Source organism: Misgurnus anguillicaudatus, chromosome 24 (assembly GCF_027580225.2).
Source record: "Misgurnus anguillicaudatus chromosome 24, ASM2758022v2, whole genome shotgun sequence".
Classification (NCBI taxonomy): Eukaryota; Metazoa; Chordata; class Actinopteri; order Cypriniformes; family Cobitidae; genus Misgurnus; species Misgurnus anguillicaudatus.
In genome coordinates, this window is record NC_073360.2 from 35847908 (window position 1) to 35872219 (window position 24312).

Consider the following 24312-nt stretch of genomic DNA (forward strand, 5'->3'; position numbering starts at 1 on the left):
GCGGACTGACCAATGAGGAGAGGGTCTTAACCTGAGGCCCTCTCTTCATTGGTCAGGCCGCATGAGACTCAACCGCTATCAACTCACGTTCAAAGTAATAGGCAGCGCAGCGTCTCTCTTTGCAGCGTAAATCCCGCGTTGACAGTTTGTTTAATATAAAGCGGCCAGCGGGAGATTACCAGATACAGTATTTTGCTCATGCCCTTGCTGCCCTGGGCCCTTTGGAGGTCTTGGGCCCCTGGGCAATTGCCCAGTTGCCCGTATGGTTAATCCGGCCCTGCCAATATATATTAGCCTTCTATATTAGGGTCACTTTTGTAATGTCACAATTAATCAGTGTTTTACGTGTTTGCTAGATTTTCTATGTAATCTTAATAGTAGGGTAGGAAGGGGTATATTTTTTTAACCTAGTTTTTTGTAATCCTTAAGGTGTCTAGAAAAGGAATTTTGATGTTCCCCATGCAAATTATTGTCCCATGTGTGATTTTTTGTATCATCTTTTGTGTCCGTGCTTGATTTTCGGCTGTGAAAAAGGAAAACTTTAAATCAACATAGAATCTGTACAATACATTTTACAGACACAATCCACCCCATTTCCTCTTCGTCTTTGCACGAGGAATTGATAGATATGAGGATTGTCATGATTAGATTGATGTATAATGCATAAAAACTCAAATAAACACAAAAAACGTAAATAAAATTGTGACATTGGATCACTGGAACTCCTCCCCTATGGACCCTATTGATATATGTCTTCTAACTTTTGTATTTTTACATTCTGTAAGATGTCTAATAAACAAACGTTGATGATCCACACCTGAAATATTGTCACATGTATGTCTTTTCTGGCTATATTGGTTGCCTCCCTGGATTTCCAAAAAAAAGCAAAAAAGAACATTTACATAATGTCTTTTTCAAACTGGTATATATTTGTAATGCTTCAGGTGTCTGATAAACATATTCCACATTAAGATATTGTGCCAAGTCTTTTATTTAGATTGGAATCAATTTGAAACTTAGAGCAATAAGTGTGGTCGAAAGTTAATAACTCTGAAGGCCTTCAGAAAGTCCTGACTTAGCAAGCACAAAATACAAAAAAAGCTGTTTGGAGTAATCCAGTGCCACACTGTATCAGTGCCGGCCCATCTTCCCAGCTTCTCTTTTTTTGCAATTGATGCATGCTAATCATCCTCAAAAAAGAGAAGAGTGATATCGATGGTGAGTCTGAAAAATATACTCCTCTACCAAGTTTGAAGCTGCCTTGAAGACATTAAGGAAAAATAAAGTCTACACTGTTATACTATAATAGCTAATTGGCTAGTTGGTGATCATTGCTAATCATGCCCAAGTCAAAGAAACACAAGAAAGAAAATGATAGTGAGTCTGAAGAGTTTAATCCTGCTACAAAGAAATCCAAGAGAGATGATGGTGTCAAATAATAATAATAATTTTAATTTGTTACATTTATATAGCGCTTTCCGGCAGCACTCAAAGCTATTTACATATGAAAGGCGGATTCTCCTCAACCACCACCAATGTGCAGCATCCACCTGGATGATGCGACGGCAGCCATATTGCGCCAGAACACCCATCACACACCAGCTTATTATTGGAGAGGAGACAGAGTGATATAGCCAATTAGTATGGGGGGATGATTAGTAGGCCAACGGGCAAGTTTGGCCAGGATGCCGGGGCACACCCCTACTCTTTTTCGAAAGACATCCTGGGATTTTTAATGACCACAGAGAGTCAGGACCTTGGTTTAACGTCTCATCCGAAGGACCACACTGATGGCCATATGAGAAGGACTATGTGAGATACCTCAGTTGGATTCAACCAAGGAAGAGACTGACAACCGGGTTGTTCTGTACTTGCTGTATGCCGCTCAACTGGGGCACAAGGTGGCTGTGGTGAGGACTGCAGACACAGACATTTTCTTCATCCTCCTACACCACGCCCAATCCGTCCTGCTGACCATCTACGTCGACATTGGGATCGGAAAGCACAGGCAGATCCTAAATGTCAGCGAACTGGCAGAATGTAAGGGGGCAAACTACTGCACAATACTCGGCCTCTACATCTTCACAGGGAAAGCTTTACAAGTACCTTTAGAGGCAAAGGGAAGGTTGGGTCTCTGAAAAAGCTACAGAGTAATCCAAGTACCATGCAGCCTTCAAGTGAGTTTTTTCAAGGCAGATATTCTGTAGCATGTAATGGCAATTACAGTTTTTTACAGATGCTAGGACACATTTCTCAATACATAGGTCACTTTTGCAAAACTCTTCACACAGTTCTCCTAACCAACTTTAAGCTTGGCAAAGCAGTTCATTTCACATTCAAAATCATGCTGAAAAGAATGATTGGAGAGGATGAGACGCTTACCACCAGATCCAAGGTAGATCTGTCCGGGCTCCCCCCCTGCAGAGACAACCTGGTCCCACACATCAACTGTGTCAACCACCGTCTGGCCATCTACAAGAGAGCAGCCACACCGATATTCTGATGTCCCAAGCCCCATGATCCTGGCCAAGGCTGGGAAAAGACTGAAGAGGGTACTCTGGAACCAGTGTGGTCTTGTGGACCTATCCTCCCCACTTCACTCACTGGCTTGCTGGAGGAAACAGTCGAGGAGATGGATGGAGATGGTGAAGACAACGAGGAGCAAGAGATCGATTATGAAGACCTGGGCTGTTTCTCAATTCCAAGAACGCAAAGAAAGTCCTTGTGGAGATTGAACTTGCCAGGCGACCTCGGAAGAACGAACTCAGAAGGTCGCGAGAACACAGAACGCACTTATGAGAATTGAGATGTGTGCGATCTTCCTGTTGGTCACCTGACCTCTGCCATTGTTTTGCCCCAATGACTTCTGGGGCGTAAAGCGATTTCAGCGTGCAAGTCTGCACTCGATGCATCCTCGATATCAAGAACACATCCGGCTATTTTCATGCGTCCTCTGTCCTTGCGTTCTTGAGAATTGGAATGAACTTTGACTGTTAATGATGACGTAGAGCGAGGACACGACAACGCAAGATCGCTGAAGAACGCATATTGAGAAACAGCCCTGCTGTATGATGAATAGACTTCATTGCCCTTGACCTTTTGACCTTTGATTAGAATCACTTTTTTCTATTTCAGTTTATTCTAATATATATACACATATTTGCCTAAATATACACATATTTGACTATATGAGTGGTTTTCTCTTTTGTTTCTATAAATATAATACCAAAATAACGGTTTGAATAGTAATTCCTTATTATGGAAGATGTTCAGTTGGACCAACATGTGACAATATTTTAAGTAGGGATCATCAACATTTGCTTCTTAGACATCCTAAAGACTGTAAAAATACAAAAGTTAGAAAACATATATCAATAGGGTCCATAAGGGAGAAGTTCCACTGATCCAAGGTCACAGATTTTTTAAAATTATTTGTGTTTATTTGAGTTTTAATGCACCATACATCATCTAATCATGACAATCCTCATATCTATCAATTCCTTATGCAAAGATTAAGAGAAAATGGGGTGGATTGTGTCTGTAGGATGTATTGTTCAGATTCTATGTAGATTTAAAGTTAAAATTTTTCTCAGCCGAATATCAAGCACGGTCACAAAAGATGGTACAAAAAATCACATATGGGACAATAATTTGCATGGGGCACATCAAAATTCCTTTACTAGACACCTTAAGGATTACAGAAAACTAGGTTAAAAAAATATACCTTTCGGGTGCAGGTGAACCCCCCCTTCCTACCAGACTATAATCATGTTACTTGTAATTGTTAAATTATTATTGCTGCAATACTATTTCAACAGCATTTGGGTATTAATTTAGGAATTTATGCAGCAAAAAATAAAATAAAATAGAAGACCAACTTTTAAATGCTGGCCATAGGATGTGTAAAGCCCGGTGGTGGTGTTTTATTTTTAATAAAATAAATCTATTAACATTTACATCGTAGTTGTGGTGCTTTTACATTTTTTGATGGATGCGCCTAAATTTTTGCTGGTGCTCCTAACTCTTTAAAGTTGGGAGCACCAGTGCTACCAAATAAAAAAGTTAATTTTGAGCCCTGATATATGGTGTAAAAACGTCTGAGTGCTGCCCTCTTCAGGTTGAACGGTGGCTACTGCAGTTGAATTTTCCTATTGGATGTTGGGTCCAAAAAATACATCGTGACATAAGCAGGTTCAAGCTCACCACGCCCTTGTTACGATCTCACCACATGCTTGGTACGAGCTTAGTTCGTCCCCTCTATCTTAGTTGGGATCTATCCACTTTTCTGGCATTTTTCAAATATTGCCAGTGGGTGGAGTCAGACTCGTTTAGTTACTCTTTAAAATATAACTCGGCGCATATTGGCACCTCTCTCACTCTCGCGAACGCGCAGAGAGCTGCGCTCTGTCCGAAGTGAGATCACTAGGTAGTATGATATGCATTTCAAGGAGTTGTAGCAATAACTTACATCCCTCGTGTTTAAAAAATGATTGCGTTCCGCTGGACCAATGCATTTAAAAAGCGCAACAGCACTAAACAAATGCATTGAATTGTTTGTATGTATGTGCGTGCGTGTGCATAGGTGCATTTTTTTACAGTCATTAAAGGTGGAAAATAGGATGTTTGTTTAATACATTTTTGCAATATTACTTGAAACTGTCTTTACTAAATGATAAAAGACTATATTTATTAGGTGCACTGAAAGTAATATTATTAATATATGTCATCTGTGCATAAGGTATGGTCTTAAAAAACACCAGCCAATCGTTTACGCAATCATCGCGTCAACGATTGGCCCTCTGGCTTGTCAATCACTGCCATTACGTTCCTTGTGAGAGACGTGCACACTCCAGTAACTTTACACGAGTGACGCATGTGCATAGCGCAAGAAACTCCGTCTTTAGTTTCGGTTTGTTTTCATTGTTGCTCCTGCTTTCCTCCTCGAATTTGCACCATGGAAGAGAAGAAACCCGAAAGAGGACGTAAAAGAAAGACTTTAAGTCGCTGGGAATAGGAGAAAATTGTCAGAATAATGTAACGTAACGTCGTTATTGGAGAAACATTTCAACACTGGAGAGCAATGAAGGAACAGAGAGGTGTCAAGACCCAAGCGCAGTTCGCAAAAATTCTCCTTGACAGGTAACAGTGATTATTCTTTCTTTGTGGAATAATTATTGTTGTACTGTTATTCAGATATATTGACGTTGTTATTGTACTGTAGTTGTAAGGCAGTGACCAGTCTGCTACATGCTAGTTGAAATGGGAGTAGCGTCGACTGATCTACCTTTACGTCTTATGTGTTTATTATCATATCATTTTACATAATGAATCCACTGACGCGACACAGCATATGCCAGTGGTAAACAAACACTTGTGTTCAAATACTCGTGCACTAGTTTTGGAAGGCGTAACGGTCTTTGGATTCTCAGTCGGAAACATCCTCTTTAGCGCCTTTAAGTAATCGTGTGAAATAATCAGGATTATGGTTTTTCCCATGATTGAGCAGCCCTAGCTTTGACATTTCCTTGCACCAGAGAGGTTGTTAGCGTGCAGAGGGTTAAAAACCAGCAAGCCTCGCTCCCTGGCACGCAGGAAATTTTAGAGCACCTGAAGACGCGCTCGGATTAATGGCATCCGTTTTAAGAAGGTTGCGGTCATGACAGCGTTGCTCTTGTTCTTTTGTCCACTAATCAAGTGACTAGTCATAAGTAGTAAAAAAAAATTGTAAACTACTGCCCCACCCCCCGATACTATCCTGTATCGCCGATTTCACAGGCAGACGATATGACAATCTCTAAATGGGGCATATCGCCCAACACTACTCAGCCTTATATTTTGAGTTCTTTCTTTGAACTGTACTGGTCGATCCATTGACTGATCACTTTGTAGAGATGTGCAGGAAGGGGCTGGAGATGTTGCCTCATCTCGTCTCAGCCTGTAATAGCAGAATAAAACATAAATATTCAAAGTAATTACAACTAAAAATAACCTTTCCAACACAAAAACACTCAACTATATAATAAACCTCTTAAATTTGTTAAAAATGACTTGAGGAGGACTAAAAATGAGGAGGAGTTACGATGTGAGCACGCTTTTTCTTGAGCTCCCCACAGATGCAACTTCAGTTAAGCAATAAGTAAACCTTAAGACTTATTTCATTATTTTCTAACTCACTGATTTAAAAGTTAAGTGATCCCTAATCGCCCTTGAACACAAACCGGAGGGTATTGTGTGTCTTATGGCAGAGCCGGGCAGCCAACGCGGTGGCAAAGTGACACGAGCTAACCCGGCTAGCGTTAGCCCAGCTGAATCGAGAGATGATGTGGATTTACTTTCAACTGAGACTTTTAAACAAGCGATTGAATCCATCAAAAATGACATCTGCATTAAGATTGACAATGCTATTGGTGGCCTTTAATCAGATATTAATGCGGTGAAACAAGAGTTCTCCTCGGTTGTCGCTACAATACAGGAGTCGCTTGGTGCCCACGAGAACCGGTTGAAGGCGATTGAATACTCTGCGATAACCGCTAGCGACACACTAGTACAGCTTGAATCTACCGTGATTAAACTTCAGTCTGAGGTTGAAACTTTGTCCTTAAAATGCGAGGATCTTGAAAGCAGGTCAAGGAGAAATAACATCAGACTAATCTGATGGTCACTAGGGGTGGGCGGAATGGCCAAAAATCTATTTCACGGAATGAGTAATTTTATTTCACGGAACGGAATATTTCACTGTATAAATGTTTTTCAGTTTATATTGTTTTTTTATTATAAAAATGTACAGAAATTTGCCACTCACTCTAGATTTTAACTAAATGCTCACCGCATTTTTAAATTATGAGCAATTTAAAGTTAATAATGTTAAAGTGAAAATGCCCAGAAGATAACAACAGATTAAGTCTTGATAAGACAGAATCTTGTTTATAATTGAGTTATTAACTTTATAGACTATTGAAGCTATAGTATGCCTTCAATGTATTTTGTATTTATGCATACATTACATTAAAAATCAATATGTAAAATGAAAAGGTATAAATATATGCAAAAACCTACAGACAGGATGAATACCTACAGTAGGCTATAGCCTATATGAGAGACAAAGCTCTAGATATTATAAATATGACAGGTGCTATGATGTGATGATCATGAAGTCTGTTTAAAGGTCTTGACACCCTTTACTTCTATTAGACCTTAACATTTGCGTCTCTTTCTCGTCTTTCCGATCAAATACGCTATGTTTGTATAAGCAAATGGCGCGTCAAACTACATCGCTCCAGCAGCGCACGTGTCACTGATATAAACGCGCGTTTGTCATGGCTTGCTTAAAGTTGAGAAAACTTTACAACTATTAGCATTGCGAGAAGAACTCTTTATTTGGCGTCGACCAGACGGCTGCTGCATGAGCACAGACAGAGAGAGAGAGGGGGAGAGAGAGAGGAAGAGAGAAAGAGAGAGAGAAAGAGCGAGCGAGAGTCTCGCTGCGAGACCTGCGGTGGATTCACTGGCAGTTATTATAAAAATTACAGAAATAACTCGTTCATTTTTTATGATTATTTTACATGTTTCTCCGTCAAACTCAGTCTAACATGCGGGACGGCAGAGTTAGCCACGCCCACTTATTCGCATTCCGCGGAATAGACGGAATAGAAAAATCTGTTACGTCTGACATTTTATTGCGCGGTAACGGAACATACCGTCATACCGCCCAGCCCTAATGGTCACCCAACAGAATTCATGGCGAACCTTCTCCGCGATCTATAAACTTGGACAAAAATCTGCTGCTTGACCGAGCCCACAGGTCACTTCGGCCAAAACCTAAACAACCGTCGAGACCCTTTATTATTAGGGTTCATTTCTTCCACATCCGTGACCAGATTATGCAAAAGGCGCGTCAAAGCGGAAAGATGACTTAAAGGGGACAACCTGTTTTCCTATTTCCAGATCTTACACCCAGTGAAGTTAAGAAAAGAGCAGCCTTTGGAGATGTGCGTAAATATTTACGGAATGACCAGGGAGCTCGGTTTGGCTTTCGTCACCCAGCTAAATTTCTAATTACTTTGCCCGGCAAGTGTGAACAGCTTTTCACAGACCCTCAGAAAGCAATGGACTATGTTAAAAAAAAAAACAATTAGCCGTGAAGATATGCAATCTCAGCCCTTTCACTCATCATTTTCTAGCAGAGCAAGGGGAGTGGCTATTTTAATTCATAAAGACATCTCTTCTCATCTACGTGATGCCTTGACTGACCGCAAAGGTAGATATATTGTCATATCTGGAATATTGTTCAATACCCCTGTAGTGTTGGCGAACATTTATGCGCCCAATTTTGATGACAATCATTTTTTAATTTTTTTTTCTGTTTTACCAAATCTACACTCAAGCTTTTTGATTATTGGGGGAGATTTTAATCTTTGTTTAAACCCTCAACTTGATAAAACCTCTCCAACAGGAGTTGCCATTTCAAAATCGGCAAGAATTATACATTAATTCCTTGAGGAATAGGCTGTTACAGACGTATGGCGGTTTTTAAATCCATCTACACAAGGCTATTCTTTTTTTCCGCATGTTCATCAATCTTTTTTTCGTATAGATTATTTTTTAATTGACAATAAGCTCCTACCTTTAGTCAAACAGTGCACATACAATGCAATAGTTATTTCAGATCACTCCCCTCTTACTCTAAGCCTAAAGTTAATAATTCCTTAAATTTATATAGGGCTTTTCTCAGTACTCAAAGCGCTTTACATATGAACGGGGGAATCTCCTCAATCACCACCAATGTGCAGCATCCACCTGGATGATGCGACGGCAGCCATATTGCACCAGAACGCCCCCCACACCAGCTTATTAGTGGAGAGGAGACAGAGTGATATAGCCAATTAGTATGAGGGGATGATTAGTAGGCCAATGGGCAAGTTTGGCCCGGATGCCGGGGCACACCCCTACTCTTTTTCAAAGGACATCCTGGGATTTTTAATGACCACAGAGAGTCAGGACCTCGGTTTAAAGTCTCATCCAAAGGACGGTGCTTTTTTTACAGTATAGTGTCCCCGTCACTATACTGGGGTGTTAGGACCCACACAGACCACAGGGTGAGCACCCCCTGCTGGTCTCACTAACACCACTACCAGCAGCAACCTGGTTTTTCCCATCCAAGTACTGACCAGTACTGACCAGGCTCAGCCCTGCTTAGCTTCAGTGGGCAAGCTGTCTTGGGCTACAGGGTGATATGGGTGCTGGATGTGTTGGAGCTGGATGTGTTCGGGAGGCTGAATGTTCGTTTCTTAACTGTTGAGGATTTTGTTCAAACTATTTCTGCCCAAATAAATATTTTCTTTAATATAAACGGTAACTCAGAGGTGTCACACAGTAGGGCTGGGCCAGTGTGGATTTTTCTTACCGCGGTCGGTAATCAACAAATTCCCGCGGTTTCGCGGTTTATTGGCAAGACAACGAGTTAAATAACATGCATGACTTATTTATGTTTAATAAACAACATGTGCAAATTACTTAAGAAACATGTAAAGTGAATATTATTTCCTTCCACATTTCTTCAATTTCAACATTCAACAACTTGAACAATTAATATTATCAGTTAAAAAAATGTTAACGCATTGTGCGTGTCCACATTTACGTGCCTACAGACATTTTGCCACTTTTCTATCCTTAATTTATGAATGGCCTGTAAATGACTAAAATTATTACTACCCTGTTGGTCTGGTAAAATAACCATTTGTATGAGAAATCACTTGTACTGCATATGTGTCCGTGCTTGAGTATAGCTTGGAAGCTGTGTGTGCGCAAAATGACACGGTCTGTCTCGCGCGCGCTCGGGCATTCCGCGTCTGTCTCGCGCGCGCTCTGGCATTCCGCGTCTGTCTCGCGCGCGCTCGGGCATTCCGCGTCTGTCCTAGACACTTACCATAAACATCTGTCTTTTTCCACAAACAGAGAAAGACGCAAAAGCAAAACTTTTTGAAATGTGTCCTGCTGTAGAAATGGCCACTGTGGTAGGCTGGATGAAAAAGAGACGATCTAACCTCTTTGGATATTAATCCTCGGACTGATCGCGTGCTCTTTATGTTGCGTGACAATTTAATAATGTATGAAACCTGATTCTGTTGTTGATCTGCTGCGGCTGTTTGCACAGCAATAAGCTCACTGTTTGTTCAAATTAAATAAAATGTTTGTATTGCTTTTACCGAGTCACAGACAACGTCACCTGTATTTCTACTCAATGACAATTTAATATTAAAATCATATCAGTTAACGGTTAATGTTCTGTTAACAAGCTGCGGTTGTTTAAAAGCTGCGTGTATAACATCCCCATATATACACACAATTGCAGGCCAATGTTTAAATTTTTTTTTTGTGGTTATGACGGTGAGGAGCTTAGACCCGCGGCATAGGTCACGTGACCGCGGTATGGCGGTAATCCGGTTACCGCCCCAGGCCTATCACACAGTACTGTCTGGGAAACATTTAAAGCTAACATTAGAGGCCAAATTATATCTTATGTGTCATTTGAAAAGAAAAAACAGACAAGGATAATGTCAGAGCTGACAGATCGAATATCTCAGTTAGAAACTCAATATGTAAACAACCCCTCACCTAACATACTCAAAGAACGCCTTTTGTTAAAATCAGAGTTTGAGACTATTGCTACCGTATCCACTAGGGGTGGCACGGTTCACAAAACCCTCGGTTCGGTTCGTATCACGGTTCTATGGTCACGGTTCTCGGTTCAGTACGGTTCTTGTTGTTATTTTTTTAACACTCCAGAAATGTATTATCTTATTAATGTATTAATTATCCATAATTTAGGATACAGTATTAAAAAAGTTATATCATGTAATCATGCACAAACTGAATTTGACTTTAAGCACATTATTGGGAACATCCCTGAGGAAAGCCAGGCGAGATTTTGACACAGCGAGAGGAAAGACATTGATGATTTCAACATGCTTTTCATTTATTTGGCAAAAAAGAGAATGTGTATTGCCATCTACATGAACTTTGTGTGCATTTTTAGCACACAAAGATAACTTGCATTTGTCAAAATGCCAACTTCAGTGTAGCTTTAAGATTTATCACTGAGAGGATGCTTAAATACTGCAGAGAGAATATGTGAACGAGAGAGAAACATAACGTTTACACCTGTAATATTTAAATCAGTCTCTTTTGTCCACTTTTGACCATTTCTGTCCTGATTACTTTAAGGGGCAGTTTATGAAATAAGATCGCGCGACTTTCACACGCTAGCAAAATGAAACTACGCGGAAATCAGCCGCTTTCGTTTTATCAACGAAAGGCTAAAAATAGCGCTGAATACGAAAAGACGTATAACAGCGTTCATTACCTCAGATTAGATAAATGGTCGGAGAGAAGGCTGTCGCGTGTGGTTGTATCTATTGTTTTATTTCCGCTGTCATCATAGGTAACATGAAATAAAAAATGTATCCACACACCAAACTTATACGACGCTGGCGCATCCTCCAACTGCGGGCAGACTTCTTTTTCTCTCCCTCTTGCCATTTCTACACGTAACATGACCGGCAGCACTCACTCTCCACACCAGTCACCTCTTCTTTCGCGCTATTCACGAAAGGGGAACACGCTATCTGAGGTCACATACAGGGCACGAGGCTTCATACATTGCGCATGCCATGAACCGTTGAACCGTACGACACACACGCGCTCCGAACCGAGACAAGCGAACCGAACGGTTCGGATTTTTTTCATGAACCGTGCCACCCCTAGTATCCACTGAAGAGATGTTGATTAAGTCAAGGCAGGTTCAATATGAATATGGGGAGAAAGCACACAAGCTCTTACTAGGGCTGCACGATAAATCGCATGCGATACCACGCGCATCACGTCAGTAATGCCGGTTCCTTAATTAGTATTAAATCGCCATCAGCTGTTTTCAGATGGCGCGACATTAACTGCACAGAGCCGTAGTTCCCTGACAATTTGGGCCATATCGCAGGCGATACGTCCGCGATAATTAATGCGAAATTGCCCTGATTGTCAGGGAACTACGGCTCTGTGCAGTTAAAGCTGCTCCATCTGAAAACAGCTGATGGCGATTTAATACTAATCAAGGAACCGGCATTACTGACGAGATGTGAGTGACAAACACATGCGATTTATCGTGCAGCCCTACTCTTAGCCCACCAGCTTAGACAATCCTCTGCTTCCCATATTATTCCAGCTATCAAAGTAAGCAATGTCCAAGTGTCAGATCACTTTGAAATTAATAATTTATTTACGGAAATTTATCAATCATTGTACGCTTCTGAACAAGATCCTGATTACGTGGACTATACTTTTTTTTAAAGGTCCTGCATCAGTACTGATGCTATGCAATCTTTGGATAGTCCCATTTCTTTAGAAGAGGTTAATAAGGCAATCTTAGCTATGTAAAGTGGTAAGAGCCCCTGGCCTGATGGTTTTCCAGACGATTTTTTTAATGAAGTTCTCCAGACAATTAGCCCCCTTTTTGTTAAACATGTACATTGAATCACTGAATGTGGCCTGTCTTCCTCAATCTCTACGAGAAGCATCGATTTCATTAATTTTGAAAAAGGACAAAGACCCTTATATGTGCAGTTCATATCGCCAATTTTCTTTATTAAAGGCAGATGTTAAGGCTTTAGCTAAAATTCTCGCTTCAAGACTAAAATCAATTCTTCCAAATATAATTTCTACTGACCAAACAGGTTTTCTTAAAAACAGATTCTCTTTTTTTAACGTCAGGCGTTTATTCAATATAATCTACCATCCCCTGTCTTCATTAACACCTGAAGCTCTGATCCTTCTTGATGCTGAAAAAGCATCTGACAGGGTGGAGTGGAATTATTTATTTCATACCCTTTATAAATTTGGATTTGGTAAAAGTTTTATTTCTTGGATCAAATTACTATACAAGTCTCCATTGGCCTCGGTACGTACCAATCATACTTCGTCAGCATATTTTAAAATTAATAGAGGTACAAGGCAAGGGTCCCCCCTTTCACCTCTTTTATTTGCAATTGCAATTGAGCCCTTGGCCATTGCCCTGGGTCAAAATGTAAAAATAGCTGGTATAATGAGAGGAGGCCAAGAACATAAAGTCTCTTTATATGCAGATGATCTGCTTTTATACATTTCTGATCCATTAAAATCTCTACCCCAAGTCTTGAATACTTTTGACATGTTTGGTAAGCTTTCAGGTTATAAATTGAACCTACAGAAAAGTGAAATTTTTCCTATTAAAGGCGGAGTCCACGATGTTTGAAAGCCAATGTTGATATTTGAAATCACCCAAACAAACACGCCCCTACCCCAATAGAATCTGGACCTTCTGTTGATAGACCCGCCCCACACATACGCAACCCGGCATTTGATTTGATTTTATTGGCTATAAGTGTGTTTTGGTAGTCGGCCTGTCTCCTTTTCCAACGCGTTTTTCAAACATCGTGGACTCCGCCTTTAATAAGGCAGCCCGGTCTTTTGTTCTTCCCATTTAAAGTCTCGCAATCATTTACATATCTTGGTGTACGTGTGACCAACACTTTCCCTAAACTTTTTACAGAAAATTTTATTTATTTACTGGAAAGAGTGGAGCATGATTTAAAACGTTGGGCTCTATTACCACAGGTCGCATGAACTCTATCAAAATGAATGTACTTCCAAAGATTATTTATCTTTTTCAGTGTATTCCGATATTTATTCCCCGCACTTTTTTGATAGACTTAACAAAGCTCTCATCTCATTTATATGGAATGGTAAAGATTCCAGAATGAGTAAGAGTCTTTTAGAACGCCCTAAGCCACTTGGAGGAATGTCCCTGCCAAATTTTCAGTGTTATTACTGGGCTTCAAATATCCGTCCTATTTTACATTGGTTGTATGAAGATCCTGGTGCTGATCCTTTATCTTGGTTAATGATTGAATCTTCCTCATGTCTACCTTCTTCCCTGGCTGCCTTGGTCTATGCCCCTCTTTCTTTTCCCTGTAGTAAATTTACAGGAAACCTGTTGGTCAGATCTACATTAAGAATATGGAAGCAGATAAAAAGTTATTTCGGCTGGCAAATCTCCCAAATCTCCCATATGTAACAATCACGTTTTTAGTCCCTCAATAATTGACAAATCATTTTCATGTTGGCACTCAAAAGGTATTCGGGAAATCAATGATTTATACCAGGAAGGGGCTTTCTGCTCATTCCAGCAGATATCTAATCAGTTTAATATTCCTGGCAATAACTTTTTTCATTATCTTCAAATAAGGGATTCTGTACGTAAAATGTTTTCCCAGTTCCCTGCCTCACCTTCTTGCTCTCCATATGACTACTTACTAGAGAACCCTTTAGATTGGAAAGGCATTATATCAACACTTTACAGTAAAATTTTGACTCCAACCTATGCTTCTCTTTCAAAAATAGAGGTCTCGTGGGAGGAAGACTTAGACAGGGCTATATAAAAGGAGGAATGGGATTTAATTTTAAGTAAGATACATAAGTCTTCTATTTGTGCGGGACATGGATTTCTGTTATGTAAAATTGTTCATCGTGTGCACTGGACAAAGTTGAAATTATCTAGACATTTTCCACATTTAGACCCTATTTGTGACCGCAGTAAGGATACTCCAGCCTCTCATGCACATATGTTCTGGTCCTGTTTAAAGCTTAGAGACTTTTGGTCTACTGTTTTTGAAACTCTTTCAGGGTTTCTAGGAAAGTCAATTAACCCTTGTCCTCTGATAGGAATTTTTGGAGTTACTCCAGCTTCATATAAACTGACTAAAATACAGACTCACTGTATGGCTTTTACTATGCTCTTAGCTAAACGGCTGATATTGATGAGATGGAAAGACGCGAAACCACCATCCTCTAAGCAATGGATTCACAATGTCCTTTTTTTTTTAAAGTTGGAAAAAATTAGATACTCCCTGAAAGGTGCGCTTAACCAATTCAATATAACTTGGGATCCTTTTAAACAATATGTCAAGGACCATGAGGCAATATTAGATGAAGACTGATTCTTTGCTTCAGCTGTTTTTTTTTCTTTTAATTTATTCTTTTTATATAGATATAGTCGCTGCCCGATGAAACTCACGTATGTCCAAAACAGTTACTTTTCAGGAAGTGAAAAAAACACTGTATATCAAAAGCAGTTAAATGTAGCGTTGTCATACTTGTTACGGCATCTTTACATGTAACCATATTCTTGCCAGTGTAATGATATAATCCACATTTGACCAAAATTGAGTTTAAATGGACATGCGTGCATATTTTACAGTAACGGTGGTCGATACGCATTCTTCCGATCATTAATTAGAATGCCAGACCTGCCAACCTTGGAATTTTTTTTGAGTACAGTAGCATCGGCCGAAAGGACAGAACACGGGTTTTTAACATATAATTTAACTCATGCACGTGCAGACGCATGCACACACCTCTTGGTAACTTTCAAGGTAACATTCTGCACATTGCACTCACTTTTTTCCCATCCAGCCATAATCTGCTTTAAAAATAATTATAAATGTGAATAAAATCATGTTTAACAAAATTTGCCATACATGGTGATTAATAACATTATTAATGTTAAATACTGTATTCTCCAAAGTTTAGCATGTCTGCACAAACACTGTTAAAGTGATATTCCTGTTAAATAGTGGGTGATAGTTCACCCATAAATGACATTCTGTTATCATTTACTCATATTGTTCCAAACCGTCATGATTTCGTTCTTGAGTGAAACACAAAAAAATTGTTGTTTTTCCCTGACTAGCAAAAAATACAATGGAGAGCAGTGGGAACTAGACACTGTTTGGTTACCAACACTTTTCAAAATAACTTGTGTTCCACACAATAAAGAAACTCAAAGGTTTGAACGGTCTGTACTGTTATGTAAACTATGACTGAATTACATTTTTTAAGTTAACTACCCCTTTAAGACAGTATTTTAACACTGCTTTAAATTCAACCATAACTGTGACAGTACTGCTGTTTACTGTATGTCTGTCTTTAATTTATTGTAGCTTTGTTTACATTACAGTACGGCATAGGCACCTATCACGTGGGTGCTCGAGACACGAGATATTCTCCATGTATAAAATTTTATTTGATGTGGTTTGTATATGACGTTTTATTTTATTGACAATTATCAAGAGCGCGTTATTGTAGATAGTGATGGGCAGTCCGGCTCTTTCCATTGATTCGGCTCTTTCGGCTCAAGCTCCGGCTCTACATTTTAGTGATGGCAGTCCAGCTCTTTTAATAGATTCGGCTCTTCTGGCTCGACTCCCTTAGAAGAGCCGGCTCTTACGGTCCCACCCCTGCCTGCGTCTGAAGATTCGTCTCTGCTCGTTCGCTACAAAGAATCAGCTCTTAGAGCGGCTCGTTCGCGAACGACCCATCACTAATTGTAGAGCGCATTTAATCCGCTTCACTCGGATGTCAGATGGATTCCCTTCACTGAGAGTGAATTTTCCGTTTTTATTTGACTAAAACTAGATGCTCTCCCCCATGGTAAAATCATGGTACTTTTTCGTAAGCGCTCAATTATAAAATATGCTAATTTACAAATCAGAGGTAATGTTAGCGCATCTTGCCGTCAAGTGCACGTTATGAAACGGAGCCCGCGAGACCGCCGACTTCATAGGATTAAATTTAATCATTATTTCAACTTTGCACATCCACCCAGTTAACCTTAGGGGGTCAGACGTCTTGACTCTCCGTTGAAAAAGATTGTCAGAAACAGCAGGTGGAGGACAGAGATCACACAGGATTTTAAGGTTCCGTCGATAGCAGACTCTTGTTACTGATTGGCCATACGATTTGTCAATCATCCCCACTTTCTATGTGGTGGATGAGCCCAGTGCTATGATTGGACATTTTTTTTTCTGTTGCTTGTTTCGAGTACTTCGCGCGGCAGAGGCATCATCAGGTTTTTGCGTAGTTTAGAGTGACAAATCGTACCACCGTACATTGAGGTCAAAATGAGTACCTGCTACGCAAAATGCCCAAGTCGCGTTTCATATTGACAGATGAATACGCTCAGTTTATTAAATAGCCTACATCTTAGTTAAATACGCTTACTTAATTTAATATTAATTATAAGTGTATTAAATGTCTCTTGCAAGCTATGAAGGGACAATGAATCAATACACTGACATGGTAATGCTAGACAGCAGGGGCGTCAGTTTGTGTTGAAAAGTGGTGGGGACAAAGATCAGATTAAAAACATTATTGCAGGACGGGGAAAATATTGAATAACGGCGCATCAAAAATGGGCATAGCGTAGGCTAGTTAACAACAAGAAAATACTCAGCATAAAACCCTCAACAATGTCGACTGCACACATGTAACAGTCCTTGCAATACTAGCTCAAACGAACAGTGCCAAAGCACCATACCGTAGAAAACAGCAGCGCGTTTAGTCAATGATTGCAATGAATTTCATTACATATGTACAAGAAAACACACCATAAGCATACAAAGCAACATGTGACCCTGGACAACAAAACCAGTCTAAAGCATCGCTTGATTTTTCAGAACATTTTAACCAAATGCCTTCAAAAAGCGGTGGGATGTCCCCAGCGTAAATAACACTATGCTAGACAGATACTTTGTTTGCACAGTCCTACCGTAATTTATGGCTCTTTTCCATTGCATAGTACCCCACGGTTTGGTTTGGGTCGGGTCAGCTCACCTCACTTTGGCGTAGTTAGCTTTTCCATTGAGTTTAGTATCACTTCGTAGTGGGAGGGATTATAGGCGTGTCGTTATATTTGCGCTGCCTACTGCTGTGACATCATACAAGCGAGAGGAGAGCGTCGTTGTATATTCCCATACATTCATTTCTCAGTCCGCCACAAATTAAAATTGGCCACCACAAATAGATGTTTGCACATCGCGTTTACCACTACCTCTGTATCACATGCCAGTTTCTGTTCAAACACCCGAGGCGTCAGCCGACGGCGCTCCGCGGAGCCTTACTGAAGTTGCATTTAAGCATATAATGCTGACGTGCTCATCGCGAATGTTCCGCCACAAACTGCAAGTCTGGAAAAAACTGTTATGGTGTCCCTGATTCTCAACATGTGGATGTTTTTCATCGCTAAAAGGGAGTTTGGGAACTTATAGCAAGTTAAAAATAGCAGCAAAAAAAAAAATGACTTCTCACCTTATATTTTGAGTTCTTTCTTTAAACGTTACTGGTCGATCCATTGACTGATCACTTTGTAGAGATGTGCAGGAAGGGGCTGGAGATGTTGCTTCATCTCGTCTTGGTCTTTAATAGCAGAATAAAACAAGTCCCAAGAGCAATTACAACCAAAAAAATAACCTTTCCAACACAAAAATACACAACTATGTAAAAAATCTCTTAAATTTGTTAAAAAGGACTTCTCACCTTATATTTTGAGTTCTTTCTTTGAACTGTACTGGTCGATCCATTGACTGATCACTTTGTAGAGATGTGCAGGAAGGGGCTGGAGATGTTGCCTCATCTCGTCTCAGTCTTTAATAGCAGAATAAAAAAAGAAGTACCAAGAGCAATTACAACCAAAAAAATACCTTTCCAACACAAAAATACACAACCATGTAAAAAAATCTCTTAAATTTGTTAAAAAGGACTTCTCACCTTATATTTTGAGTTCTTTCTTTGAACTGTACTGGTCGATCCATTGACTGATCACTTTGTAGAGATGTGCAGGATGGGGCTGGAGATGTTGCCTCATCTCGTCTCAGTCTTTAATAGCAGAATAAACAAGTACCAAGATCAATTACAACCAAAAAAATAACCTTTCCAACACAAAAATACACAACCATGTAAAAAAATCTCTTAAATTTGTTAAAAAGGACTTCTCACCTTATATTTTGAGTTATTTCTTTGAACTGTACTGGTCGATCCATTGACTGATCACTTTGTAGAGATGTGCAGGATGGGGCTGGAGATGTTGCCTCATCTCGTCTCAGTCTTTAATAGCAGAATAAAAAAAGAAGTACCAAGAGCAATTACAACCAAAAAAATACCTTTCCAACACAAAAATACACAACCATGTAAAAAAATCTCTTAAATTTGTTAAAAAGGACTTCTCACCTTATATTTTGAGTTCTTTCTTTGAACTGTACTGGTCGATCCATTGACTGATCACTTTGTAGAGATGTGCAGGAAGGGGCTGGAGATGTTGCCTCATCTCGTCTCAGTCTTTAATAGCAGAATAAAAAAAGAAGTACCAAGAGCAATTACAACCAAAAAAATAACCTTTCCAACACAAAAATACACAACCATGTAAAAAAATCTCTTAAATTTGTTAAAAAGGACTTCTCACCTTATATTTTGAGTTCTTTCTTTGAACTGTACTGGTCGATCCATTGACTGATCACTTTGTAGAGATGTGCAGGAAGGGGCTGGAGATGTTGCCTCATCTCGTCTCGGTCTTTAATAGCAGAATAAAAAAAGAAGTACCAAGAGCAATTACAACCAAAAAAATACCTTTCCAACACAAAAATACACAACCATGTAAAAAAATCTCTTAAATTTGTTAAAAAGGACTTCTCACCTTATATTTTGAGTTCTTTCTTTGAACTGTACTGGTCGATCCATTGACTGATCACTTTGTAGAGATGTGCAGGATGGGGCTGGAGATGTTGCCTCATCTCGTCTCAGTCTTTAATAGCAGAATAAAACAAGTACCAAGAGCAATTACAACCAAAAAAATAACCTTTCCAACACAAAAATACACAACCATGTAAAAAAATCTCTTAAATTTGTTAAAAAGGACTTCTCACCTTAGGGCTGCACGATTCCAGGAAAAATGATGATCACGATTGTTTTGCTCAAACTTTTGATCACGATTAAAAATACGATCATTCTTTTAGTGAAGAACTTCTATTTACTTCAGTATTTTTATTACACTTTACAGCCATGTATATAATATTATATACATTTATATTCCTATATTATAAAATATTTTATTGTTTTGTAATATCCACAGCTCCAATTCTCTTAGATCTTTTTAAAACATTTAAAATAATTCCGCAAAATACGCATAAATTTTGCAAAAGAAATCCGCAGAAATAACAAAAATAACTCCTTACACAGATTCCTTACAGCTGTACGACTATTGCAGCAATTAAAGCAGTTCAGTTTTAACTGTCAAAATTATAAAATATCTTTTATTTATTTTAGAGCCTTTTTTGTTTGTTAAATTAAGGTTTTTGATAATGAACAAGCTAACGTCATGTTGGCCGACAGCTAACGTCATGTTGACGACTTGTTTGATCAAATGAGCCTCTCAAATCAACAATTCACTTGCCTACAATAACGTCTATATAATATGTATATTTTTAGCATATGTTAGTTTAAATGTTTATTATCAGCACACTATTTTTAAAAAGCGGAGGGGGGCTGCTCTGTTGCTCGCAGTCGCGGCGGGGTGAAGAAAAATAATGAATCAAAACAAAACGAAATAAACATGAAACGAAATAAACATGCAGGTTGCTTACCTTACACATACGCTATGCATCAATTAAAATTCAAGGCTTTACACCGCATTTTTTACATGACTACCGAAAGAAGTCTTTTATAGATTATGCACAGTATTTAAGGTTTTTATTCAGTTCTCCATATTCCCCGATGCGCTGAAGGTCCTGCTGCTGGCGGAGACGCTAAACACTGTTGCAACAGGTACGTTGTAAATGTGCGTAGTGGACTCGTGCGATAGGTTAAACGTATTTCTTTTACAATTTATCAATGTCTCAACATTTCTTTTAATTAAATTATTATATATAAAGGTGGAGAAGCCTAAAAAATCCAGAGAACTGGCCGCATCAAATGTGATGTTAAAATTGGTCCGAAACCCGACCCAATGGGCGTAAAAAGGCTGAAATGCAGGGCTCTAATATATATTTATATCAAATTAGAATTAAACTAAAATAAAAACAAAACATTTTTGAATAAAAAAATGCCTATGATATGCCTTTTATGTGGCAATATTTTTTTTTAAAACCCCTTGCTGCTCACGGTGCTTATTGGACACATATCCTCGGCTAACTTACATGATACGTGATCCGTTATTGTTGTCTGTGTCGTGGATGGTCGGGGATTTGTGTCTTCAGCTTTTGAAACTCTTGATATTTCAGGTTTGGACGGAACAGGAGCACAGTTTGCACAAGACTCATGACTTGATCAACATCACTTTCCTCAAATCCGAAATATCAAAATGTAACCCTTATTTTCTGTTGTAATACTCCAGTCTCTTCGGCGTGGATAAACATAAATAAAACACGGGTTACACCGGTAATAATTCACGTTTCATGTTTATTCGGAAGCATCGGCAGAGAAGTATTAAATAGAAATATATGCACAAGACATATGAAAACATTTCTAAATAACTCTTAGTGTTTGAACATAAGTTCTTTTCCCTTTTTGTTTTTATAAATCATAAATCAAAATAATAAAATAAAATAATGATTTAACAAATTCAAGGTTACAAAAAATGGAGTAGGCCTATATGACCCTTTTTGGGAATTAAACATACATATTTCTGCACTTTCTTCTTGTTGCTCTGCCATTATATTCGAATGACTGTAAATATCATGATGCTAACGTATTTAACACAGACTGCACTTGCAAAGAAACACTCCGTTTACTCTGACTCCGCCCATAACAAACACTTTGCTTGATTCTAGACCGTGTGTTTTGTGCTTGGTCTTTGCACATTAATCGCGACGATTGTCATTAATTAATCGTGGGGCACGCATATCGTTATCATGATAAAAATACGATTAATCGTGCAGCCCTATCTCACCTTATATTTTGAGTTATTTCTTTGAACTGTACTGGTCGATCCATTGACTGATCACTTTGTAGAGATGTGCAGGATGGGGCTGGAGATGTTGCCTCATCTCGTCTCAGTCTTTAATAGCAGAATAAAACAAGTACCAAGAGCAATTACAACCAAAAAAATAACCTTTCCAACACAAAAATACACAACCATGTAAAAAAATCTCTTAAATTTGTTAAAAAGGACTTCTCACCTTATATTTTGAGTTATTTCTTTGAACTGTACTGGTCGATCCATTGACTGATCACTTTGTAGAGATGTGCAGGAAGGGGCTGGAGATGTTGCCTCATCTCGTCTCAGTCTTTAATAGCAGAATAAAAAAAGAAGTACCAAGAGCAATTACAACCAAAAAAATACCTTTCCAACACAAAAATACACAACCATGTAAAAAAATCTCTTACATTTGTTAAAAAGGACTTCTCACCTTATATTTTGAGTTCTTTCTTTGAACTGTACTGGTCGATCCATTGACTGATCACTTTGTAGAGATGTGCAGGAAGGGGCTGGAGATGTTGCCTCATCTCGTCTCAGTCTTTAATAGCAGAATAAAAAAAGAAGTACCAAGAGCAATTACAACCAAAAAAATAACCTTTCCAACACAAAAATACACAACCATGTAAAAAAATCTCTTAAATTTGTTAAAAAGGACTTCTCACCTTATATTTTGAGTTGTTTCTTTGAACTTTACTGGTCGATCCATTGACTGATCACTTTGTAGAGATGTGCAGGAAGGGGCTGGAGATGTTGCTTCATCTCGTCTCAGTCTTTAATAGAAGAATAAAACATAAATATCAAAAGCAATTACAACTAAAAAATAACCTTTCCAACACAAAAATACATGGCTATAAAAAATCCAACCATGAAAATAAGAAAACTGAATTGAAATTAAGCAGATGTACAACTTTACAATCCATGTGATTTGTTATCTCCTCATGTAAAAGACAATATGTCATTAAATTATTGTACCTTTTATTCCTTCTTTCACGTGGAGCTTTGTCTCTAAACTGTTTCAGTACTACTGTCTGATCACTTTGTAGTGGTGTGGAGGGGGGATCTGAAGATGTCGCTTCATCTTGTAGAATCCTTTAAAAACAAATCAATAATACTAAGATAATAATCTTTTTTAAAATATAAACTTGACAAAAAGCCATCTCCCTTACTGCTCTGCATACTAAGAATTTGAATTTGATGACTAATTTGAAACACTCTGAATACTCTAGGCAGCAGTCTTGGTAAAAGTGTTTGACAATGACCATTTACAAATATAGAAGTCTTAACACCTCCTCCACATTTTAATTCCTCTGTTCAAAAGAAAGCCAGACATGAAACTACCAGCTATATAAAGGAAAATAAACTTACTGTTCACACTCCATCTTCCCATCATCCTCCTCTGAGTCTTGTGTGTCCATATCCACTATTAACAGTTATCTAAATCCTAATTCTTTATTCTCCTAGGGGAGAATAAAATAGGTTAGGATAAATCAGTGAATAACTAGCGTCATTTATAAATTAAATTGTCCTGGGTTAAGCAACCATTTATGTCACCACAAATCCACTATGCTAATAAAATCTATCATATCTTACTGTCTATGAGTAAGCGTAACTTAAATAGAGTGGCACATTAAAACTTATTAAGCAGTGCGGAGCACATACTGTGCTAAAGCATGTAACGTTACACGACAACATTAAAAGTGCGATGACTGTTATAGACTAGGTGGGTTATTGATGTTTTTCCTTTAATGTTACTTTCATTTAAGTTTGAGAACAAGTAAGGTGAAACCTTGGACATAAATTCCCACAAGGTAGTTAAATGTGAACATTAACAGTCTTTGAACTTTTTTATAATCTGTTTACGTAATGTTAGGCCTTACTTAACTTACCTGTTTTCGATCCATTTTGCTTCCGTGTCCGCTGCTGGCCTTGAATAAATGTACTTACAATGTAAAATGCTTTAGTATTGTTCAGTCCTGAACATTCTTGTCGTGTTCCAATGTACACAAATACGATAACTTTACAATACGTTAAAAAGTGAACTTGCGCCGCGTTTTTACCTCAACAACTTTCACTTTCGTTTCGTCTGCTGTTGTTGCGCAGTACGTTACTCTACTACACATATATCGCAGAGTAGTTTTCTATAGTTCTCTCGTCTGGTGATTTAACTTAATCTTATAAAACTAAATACGACATTATTTCCATAAAGCCCAAAACAAGTGATGTTAGCCGTGACACCAAAGCTCCGATGCGACTATCAAAAAAAATGAAACGACTCTTAGTGAAGCTTTCTATCGATGCTTGATTCATTCTGCTTCGTTTCACATCCACCCACGTGACTGCTTCGAACTCCGATTCAATGATTTAAAATGCTCGACGCAGCCTTTGTGGGTTGTTAATGTTTTAATTGCGTTGTTCTTTTTCCGTTTGTACTGCAAGAGATTATTGCAACTGCTTAGAATAAGGATTCAGTGTTTCTT

At 38.8% G+C, this 24312-nt stretch overlaps 2 protein-coding genes across 2 annotated transcripts; both read right to left on the reverse strand.

The window, feature by feature from the left end:
• Nucleotides 1-5769: 5769 nt before the first annotated feature.
• LOC129438959 (uncharacterized) lies at nucleotides 5770-19664 on the reverse strand. The gene is made up of 7 exons (XM_073863388.1): nucleotides 19556-19664; nucleotides 19325-19432; nucleotides 19093-19200; nucleotides 18862-18969; nucleotides 18634-18741; nucleotides 18403-18510; nucleotides 5770-5935 (listed from the first exon to the last, which is right to left on the reverse strand). The coding sequence occupies exons 1-7, from the start codon at nucleotides 19597-19599 to the stop codon at nucleotides 5770-5772; spliced, it is 750 nt and encodes a 249-aa protein (XP_073719489.1). The 5' UTR covers nucleotides 19600-19664.
• Nucleotides 19665-21801: 2137 nt separating this feature from the next.
• On the reverse strand, nucleotides 21802-24102 carry LOC129438960 (uncharacterized). The gene is made up of 7 exons (XM_073863389.1): nucleotides 23722-24102; nucleotides 23201-23292; nucleotides 22808-22924; nucleotides 22498-22605; nucleotides 22266-22373; nucleotides 22035-22142; nucleotides 21802-21913 (listed from the first exon to the last, which is right to left on the reverse strand). Exons 2-7 carry the CDS (start codon nucleotides 23248-23250, stop codon nucleotides 21802-21804), a joined length of 603 nt encoding a protein of 200 aa, XP_073719490.1. The 5' UTR covers nucleotides 23251-23292; nucleotides 23722-24102.
• Nucleotides 24103-24312: the final 210 nt, after the last annotated feature.

Bases quoted from the DNA above. Each gene is read 5' to 3' on its own strand.
- LOC129438959 (XM_073863388.1), bottom strand. From the start codon at position 19,599: ATGGATCGACCAGTACAGTTCAAAGAAAGAACTCAAAATATAAG. The intron at 19,433-19,555 runs GTGAGAAGTCCT...CTGCTATTAAAG, and splicing joins GAAAGAACTCAAAATATAAG to ACCGAGACGAGATGAGGCAA. The intron at 18,511-18,633 runs GTGAGAAGTCCT...CTGCTATTAAAG, and splicing joins GAAAGAACTCAAAATATAAG to ACTGAGACGAGATGAGGCAA.
- LOC129438960 (XM_073863389.1), bottom strand. From the start codon at position 23,250: ATGGACACACAAGACTCAGAGGAGGATGATGGGAAGATGGAGTGTGAA. The intron at 22,374-22,497 runs GTGAGAAGTCCT...CTGCTATTAAAG, and splicing joins GAAACAACTCAAAATATAAG to ACTGAGACGAGATGAGGCAA. The intron at 21,914-22,034 runs GTGAGAAGTCCT...CTGCTATTAAAG, and splicing joins GAAATAACTCAAAATATAAG to ACTGAGACGAGATGAGGCAA.